This window comes from Peromyscus californicus, unplaced genomic scaffold (assembly GCF_007827085.1).
Source record: "Peromyscus californicus insignis strain IS unplaced genomic scaffold, ASM782708v3 Scaffold_24__1_contigs__length_46423439, whole genome shotgun sequence".
Taxonomy (NCBI): domain Eukaryota; kingdom Metazoa; phylum Chordata; class Mammalia; order Rodentia; family Cricetidae; genus Peromyscus; species Peromyscus californicus.
The window spans coordinates 13,991,800-13,999,916 of record NW_026294535.1 but is presented as its reverse complement, the minus strand read 5'-3'; the positions used below and the strand labels follow the sequence as shown (position 1 = coordinate 13,999,916).

Sequence of the window (8,117 nt, the reverse complement as noted above, 5' to 3'; positions counted from 1 at the left end):
TACAATTCATAACAGGTGTAAAATCAGAGTTATAGAGTAGCAACGAAAATAATTTTATGGTTGGGGGTCACCACAACACGAGGAACTGTATTAAAGGGTCACAGCCTTAGGAAGGTTGAGAATTACTGTCTTACAAGGTGGGGCTTCACTGAAGAAAGTGGGTTGCTGGCGTGGTCCCAGGAGTGGTAGAAGGAACCACTTATACCCGTTTCCTGCCCCGCCTTCTCCAGCAGACCGCACCACCGACTCCTGCCTCTGTGGAGGGAGTCCTCCAGCTCCCAGGCCTTCCTGGCCCGTGTTGGGCTGTGTCCCGTGAACCGTGAGCCAAAATCAATCCTTCCTCCCCGAAACTGCCTGTGCCAGGTGTTCGATCATAGTAACCAGTAAAGTAACACAGCTGGAAGATTTATTCCAACTGACAATTAAATAGGAATTACATTAATTTCTGCACACACACACACACACACACACACACACTTTTGGGAGTACAGAAGCATAGGTACACGCCTTCTCTGAGATTCTCTACCAAGAAAGGATCATCCATACAGAGAAACGTTGGCCTTCGTGAACCCCGGACATTTTAGTGGTTTAAAAAGTTTAAGTTGGGCTCTGACTACACAGAGGCTCCATGGGGGACCCGATTTGTTCATTCGAGTTAACGTTTCACCAACAGCTTGCATCTAGCTTTTAATTTTACAGAAAAGGTTAGGGGTGTAAAGATGGTGAGCACCCCGTTCAGCTATTCAACTGCTTTGCACAGACAGGCTTTTTACAACTTCACTAAGCTCCACCCTCCCCATCAAAGATTCCAAGAAAACATCCCCTTTTGCATACGAATCCATCGCCGACAAAGCCCCTGTAAGCTGCGTTATGTCCCCTCAGTCACCGTTCTGACACGTGTATAGAATTATTTAAGAGAAAAAAAAATTACTGCGGATAAAAACTGGTCCAAGGCCTTGAAGCTGGTTGGTTGTGTTTCCTCCCAGGGCCGGCAGGCGGGGCAGCAGGCAAGGCTTGGAAAGCGCGCCTCCCCCACCCTCTCCTGGCCTCCCTTGCCCAACTTCCCCACAGCCACAGCTTCAACTAAAAGTGGCCATTGACCTTTCAAGCTTTTGAGCAGTGATGCAACAGAAAAGTATTTCAAAGAAAAATGGCTATCGAAACTTTGAATCCGGTTTTCCCATGAGTGTTATTTCTCTTTGTTGTTTGTTTGTTTTTCTGTAAAAAGTAGGTCACATCTAAAGTGGGTCACGTTTCAGGGCCCGGCGTGCCTGAATGTAGGCTGGGAGGCCAGGTGGCCTCCAACAGAGTGCAAAGTGAGGGTCCCAATAGGAAAAAGGTGCTGGATCGGAATTCTGGGTCCCTAAGCTTTGCAGGGAATCACAGAGATAGAAAGCACCAGGCCCGTCAGCCCGCAACCCACCGGGACATAGGTAAGGGCATCTCCTCTGTAGGCCAAGCAGGTGGGCCGGGTGGGCCTCTCGGGGGCGGGGGGGGGGGGCGCGGAAGGACACGTTGGAGTGGAGCGGAGGGAGGAAGGGAGGAGCTGGGCAAGGCTGGTGCAGGGGACTACCGCCCGAGCTCCAGGGGGAGGGATCGAGAGCTGTCCATGCGGTTTTTAAGGAGGCGCTGGTCTCCGCCTTGGAGGACCCTGGCCGGGGGTGACGGCCTCTGGTTCGCTTCCCGAGCCCCCCCCACCCCCCCCCCGGGACTGGTCGTCGACCTGGGCAGTAGCCTGCTTGCCCCGGCTCCGTGTGTCTTAGAGCGGGAGGGACCGACTTCTGAGCGCCCCTCCTCCCCATCAATGCACCCTGCTCCCCCCATCAATGCACCCTGTACTGCGGAGGGTGGCGACTGGCAGGCCCGCGGTGGTGTGGATGGCTGGAAAAAAGGTCCCCTCCTCCACGGCGGGCTGGAGAAGAGGGGCTACTGCTATTCGGGGGGGACCAAGGTGCTCAGCTGATGCGGATAGGGGCAGGCACTGGCCGCCTAAAAGGCAATGGCTGGGGACCTCTCCCACTTGTCCCCGAGCACCCCGAGGTGCAGGATCCGAGGAGGGCGGAGCCGCAGGCTTGCACACCGCGGCCACCGGCACCCGCACCGGCACCGGCTCGGCTCTCCACCCGGGCTCCCTTGAAGCCTGCGCATTAGCGCCCAAGCCTCTTTAAAGCGCTGGCGGGGGCTGCGGTCACGTGAGGCGGATTCCTGGAAAGTTCCTGGAAAGCGGCCTCCGCAGCGGCGGGGCGGGGCGGGGCGCGCGGGGGGCGGGGGGGGGGCGGGAGGCGGGGAGGCGGGGAGCGAGGGCGGCGCGCGGGGCTGGGAAGTCGCGCGCACCCTCTGCTCCGGGGACAGACGTTTAACTCTTGCCAAGTCTCGCCGCCGCTGCGGCTCGCGGGCCCTGGGCTTCCCTTGAAGCATGAGCCTTCCCTCCCGCAGCCGCCAACGCTGCGCGCGGGTCGCGGACCGTGCGAGCCGGGACTCCGGGCGAGCGGACTCCAGATCCCTTGCGCCCCGAGCCCGGAAGCTTGCGGCAGGTACCGCTCGCGAAGCCCGAAGGCTCCGCCCGGGGGAGGGGAGGGCGGCGGGGTGCGAGCGCCGGAGCGGTGGACTGCTGGGGCTTCCTCAGTTGAGGGCTCCCCGGGAGAGTTCGAGTCGCGGCTCAACCCCATCCGGACGCAAAGTGCCTCCTCTCCCGGGTTCCCTCCCGGCCTCGCCAAGTCTTCGTAGCCTCCCCCCCCCCCCCTCCCCAACCACTGCTATCCAAATTTATAATCCTAATAACCTGATCTCCCGCTCCTCCCCGCCAGCCTCCGCCCTTGCTCCCCCCCACCCTTTCTCTTTCCATCTCCTTCGGCACTAGAGAGCAGGGGTGTCAGCCTGGGGCGAGGCGCGGGGAAGGGGGGGTGCTGGCGAGCGAGGCGACGATCCCTGGGATTTTTGTCTGCCTTTGGCGCAGCCAAGTCCGGCTGTTTCTACCGAGCGCGGAGCCGGTTGCATCCCCAGGCATCTCGCTCTTGAAATAAACGTCAACGGGGGGACCTCAGACGGGCACCCCTCCTCTCCCCGGCTCCCCCGCCCGCCCCATGTCCGCTGGGGAGGCTTCCTGGTGCGGAGGCAGCCGTCGCCGCGGCGGAGGTAAGACCTCGGTGCCGGTGGATGGCACGTCCCGCCGCGCTCGCTGCTGCTGCTGCGGGTTCAGCCCCGGCCTCCTCTGGAGCTTCGGGCGGGGGCTGCCCGCTCTCCGGCCGATTGATTCCTCGACAGCGCCCGCGGCGGTGGCGGCGGCTGCAGGGAGCAGCGTCCCGCGTTTCCGAGCGACCAGCGCTGCGCTCCCCGGGTCCTTGTCCGGAGCGTGCTCCGGGAACTCGCAGGAGTCGGGGCGAGGTCGCCTCCGCGGCGGGGATGCGGCGGCTTGGCGCACCGCTTAGCGAGCGCACCGCAGCACCCTCGGCTGGCGACCCAGGAGCCCTGCGGCGCTCTAGGGCGTGGAACCAGGTTTTGCCGGATGCATCCTCCCAAGGGCCCCGGGGCTGCTCGGAGTGTTGGATGGAAATGCCAAGTACAGAGAACTGCCATGTTCTTTGCATTTATTATGTTTTTTTTTTTTTTTTCCTTACTTGCCCATGACAAAGGCCTATCCCGACCCGCAGGTGACTGTTTTCCTAGGCTGCCTGTGTGTTGATTCCAGCACAGTTCTTGGGCGGGAAAACACCTTGTCTACCCCTCACCCTGTCTCCCACCTCACCCCTGCACTCAGGCCAACTCTAGTGTCTTGGGTCTCTGCTCTCTTTTTCCCCCAGAGCTGGGCAGGGCGTTAACTGGATGCTTGGGTTTAAGTGGCACAGAAGCACGCAGGCGGAGGAGTCCCTGGGATTTTCCACGTGTCTGTTTCCCCACCCCCACCCTGGCCCTAGGGGTCCAGTCCAGACTGACCCAGTCTCTGCCCCATTGTCTCTTCACAGGCGATCCGTGGGTGACCGCGTCTGCGAGGGACTTGGCCACACCACCACCCTGCCGGAATTTGGAGAGGGAGAACCAGCTGCTTGCAGTCCCCTCCCCCTCCGCCACCATTTCGGACACCCCGCAGAGACTCGTTTCGGGATACCCGGCGACTTCCAAGAAAGGACGCAAGGTCCTCTGGCCCCCCCAGCTCGGGCGACCACCTGTCCCTGACGCGTGGACGCATCTCCCATGACCCTGCGGTGCCTGGAGCCCTCCGGGAATGGCGCGGACAGGACGCGGAGCCAGTGGGGGACCGCGGGGTCGGCGGAGGAGCCGTCCCCAGAGGCGGCGCGGCTGGCCAAGGCCCTGCGCGAGCTCAGTCAAACAGGTAGGGAGCTGGCGGCCGGCGAGGGGTGCTAGGCGGGGCGCGGGTCCAGATGGGGAGCCCCGAGAGCGATGGAACGAAGCCTCCTCGCCTCGGGTCCCCTCCGGCTCCAGAGCCCGGGGAACCGCGGAGAGGGATGCTCGCCCGCCAACTCGGCGGGGATCTTAGGTGGCGACCAAAGCCAAGTGCAGGGGTGCAGAGCGCGACCTTTGGGCACGGTCTCCCGGCGCGGGGGACCCGGGGCTGCTTTCGGCCGGGGTTCGGGTTTAGGCGCTCCGGCTCGCACCCGCGTGGGAGAAAAGCGGCCAAGCGTCTCCCCGAACGCAGGGCGAGCCGGCGGCCAGTGGGGCTGTGCCGCCTCCGGGCTGGGCTGCGTGCGCTCCCGGGCTCAGCCGCCGCCGCCGCCGCCGCAGCCCCGGGACGGTGGCGGCCAAGTTGGGAGACAGACAGACTGCGTGGGGCGCAGCTGCGGGGTAGCCTAGCCGAAGGCAGCCGGCAAGGGTCTTGCCCCAGGACAAGCTCGTCCAGGTACAGCTTGTCTCAGGCGCCGCTCTGCGCATCGGAAGGAAAAGAAAAGTCTATTATTTTCTCTCAATAGTTTGAAAACAAGTTCTTGTGATGAAAGTCTTGTCTTGAGGCAAGACAACTTTTGGTAGTACTAGACCGTGGGAGAGGAAAAAGAGTTCCAGTCTTTTCTTTCTGCCCCCCGTCTTTCTCTCCTCCAGAAACTTTCCCGGGCCTATATACCTATATATATTCCCGGATATAATATTATTTATTGGCGGTGTGTGTGTGTGTGTGTGTGTGTGTGTGTGTGTGTGTGTGTGTGTGTCAGCCGAAACGGAGGGCACATTGTTCAAACTTACTAAATGAAGTGTCTTGAGTCACTTTTGTAAGGGAGATTCTGGATATGACCAAGACAATCAAATAGAGATTTCAGAGATCAGGGGTTGTAATACGATTTGAACCAGGACAGAGTCCAGAAGGATATAGTGAGAACTGTAAACTTTAAGTGCCATATATCAGCGCCCTCTCTCTCCTCAGACCTTAACTAGTTTTAATCAAAGCAGTCAACAGTAGTGCTTTCTAGGGCTAAACATTACAAGTTCTTTGGGGGCAGGTCTGGGGGTTACCAACCACTCAAAAAAGTTGCTTTTGTTTTTATTGGAAATAGTGGAGATAAGTTTTCCACTTTTCTCCCTAACTTCTAATTTATTTCTAATTTACTTAGGTTTTTGTCTCAATTAAGCTATTACTGAAAGAATCTTTTTTTTTTTTCTCAGCCAGTATGTCTATCATATTGCAAAAGTTCTTTGGGTTCATTAGAAGACAATCTAAACATAGTTTAAAGAAGAGCTACAGAAAATCATTTGAAAAGAAAGAAGTTGGCTGACAGTTGTGCCTAGAATGGACTTCAGTTTTTATTAAATACCTACCAAAAGATTAATGATAGTCCCTGGGAACTTTCACTCACGGGCATTTTTTTTTCATTTTTATTTATTTATTTTTCTATTACCAGCTTGACACAGTAAACATTCTTATCCTAATAGTGAAATGTTTCATTGAGGCTTGCCCAGTGGTTGAGTAAAACCAAAACTTACTATCAGCCACAGTCATCCTAGGGTCCCCCCTGCTATGTAGCCTCCCTGGTTCTGTGGGCATTTTTTTAGAAAATAGGCATAACAAGAACAATTAGCTGAGCGCAGTGGCGCAGGCCGGTAAATCCCAGGACTTGGGAGGTGAATTCAGAAGCATCAGAAGTTCAAGGTTATCCTTGGCTACCAAGTAAAATTGAGGCCAGCCTATATGCTACATGAGGCCCTGTGTCTCAAACAAAACCAAACAGCTGGAACAATTACTACCAAGTACAGACAGTATTTCTAAACGTTCTTACAATAACCGTTTCACTTTCTCCTCTTTTTCTTTTTGAATGGAAACCCCAGGCTGGTACTGGGGAAGCATGACTGTTAGTGAAGCCAAAGAGAAACTCAAGGAGGCGCCGGAAGGGACGTTCTTGATTAGAGACAGTTCGCACTCAGACTACCTGCTAACCATATCCGTTAAGACGTCCGCCGGACCGACCAACCTTCGGATTGAGTACCAGGATGGGAAGTTCCGGTTGGATTCTATCATATGTGTCAAGTCCAAGCTTAAGCAGTTTGACAGCGTGGTTCATCTGATTGACTACTACGTCCAGATGTGCAGGGATAAACGGACCGGCCCGGAGGCCCCTCGGAACGGGACTGTTCACTTGTACCTGACCAAACCTCTGTACACGTCAGCCCCGTCTCTGCAGCATTTCTGCCGACTCACCATTAACAAATGTACCGGTGCCATCTGGGGACTGCCTTTACCAACAAGACTAAAAGATTACTTGGAAGAATATAAATTCCAGGTATAAGTATTTCTCTTTTTTTTTTTTTTAACACATGCCTCATATAGACTATCTCCGAATGCAGCTACGTAAGACTACCTGGAGGCCCTTCTCTGGATAAATGCACAGAATTCTTTCTTAAGGACAGTTGAGCTCCATCTAATTTAAAGGTGTGAAGATGTAGCTAGGTATTTTTAAATTCCCCTAGGTAGTTTCAACTGAGTGATGCCTCCTTTTCCTATGGCTGGGCAAGATCAAATGGCCCTTTAAAATTAAAAACAAAACGTCCCACGTAAAGGCGAGGGAATATCGCTATCAGAATGACCTGCCTTTTTTCGGGTTCCTATGCACTGGGTCAAAAGTCCAAGCTCCATAGGAGAGACAGTTGCGTGTAGGAAAAGACCCTGGCTGGCCCAGGCTTAGCTGCCCTTGTAGGTGCCTGGTGACCAGTCTGTGTTAGAACATGTTATGTTTTACATACGGATGTATCTAGTAGGAGTTGTGTTAAACCAATCATGCTTGCATTTACCCCTCCTTTTATGCAATTAACCAAATCGACCAAAAATTAGTCACCATGAGATCCTGTATTTGTCTTTTTACTACACGTATGAACTCTCCCGTGAATGAGTACTGTAGTAATCCATTTCAAGGCAGCCTTACTTACAGAAACATTTCAAACTGGTGCAAAAAGAAGAGACTTCTCTCTTTTCCTTTTAAGGCTAAAGACAAGAATGTCATGCTCTACAGGTGCAACTCAATCCTCGATAATAAAACCCAATGTAGATAGAGACATTTTACTCCTTGAAGTAGCTGTGAGTCCTAGCCTATTGCCATTGGATTTTGGAAATGGCTTTAGAAGTTTCCAAGTTGTCCTTGAATTGTCTGACCACGGACATCAACAGCTTTCTCCCTTCTACCATGTAGAATACTGACTGACTTTTCTTCCAGATATAAGGGGGTACTTGCCTGTTTTTCAAAGTGTTTATTTACTGCTGTTACTATTTGATTAGAATGTATTAAATAATTTAAAAAAAACCCTCTGACTTTTACAAGTTGCATTTATTACTTTGAATTGTAGATGTACATTTCCATGGTAATAAAAGGTTGTCATAAAAACCTATATCAAGTGAAATAAGCTAAGCAATCAGCACAGGGTAGAACATTAACTTGCTCTCCTCCAAATAAGGGCTGCACCTGCCCTGCATGTTTTAGAAAGCCTGGTTTACAGAGCAGGATTTGTCAGACAGCCTAGTCCTGTGCAACTTGCACGGGCATACTCCCCATGCCTTTCGTGTTTTCAAAACGATCGAAATTAAGTCATGGTCTGATCGTTAACAAGTTGAGCAGACGCAATACTAAATAAAAGCGACAGGTCTTATGAACACTTTCTTTGGTCCCACAGTCTCACGACGGCTG

The 8,117-nt window shown here is 54.1% G+C and overlaps 1 protein-coding gene across 5 annotated transcripts; it reads left to right on the top strand.

The window, feature by feature from the left end:
- Positions 1–1,121: 1,121 nt before the first annotated feature.
- On the top strand, positions 1,122–7,751 carry Socs2 (suppressor of cytokine signaling 2). 5 transcript variants are annotated; one of them, XM_052753178.1, is made up of 3 exons: positions 1,122–1,433; positions 3,963–4,330; positions 6,271–7,751. In XM_052753178.1, exons 2-3 carry the CDS (start codon positions 4,192–4,194, stop codon positions 6,726–6,728), a joined length of 597 nt encoding a protein of 198 aa, XP_052609138.1. In that variant the 5' UTR covers positions 1,122–1,433; positions 3,963–4,191; the 3' UTR covers positions 6,729–7,751. The 5 variants fall into 5 exon arrangements, with proteins under 5 accessions (XP_052609138.1, XP_052609133.1, XP_052609135.1 ...); XM_052753173.1 differs by lacking the exon at positions 1,122–1,433 and adding an exon at positions 2,298–2,534; XM_052753175.1 differs by lacking the exon at positions 1,122–1,433 and adding an exon at positions 2,556–3,135.
- The last annotated feature ends 366 nt before the right edge of the window (positions 7,752–8,117 follow it).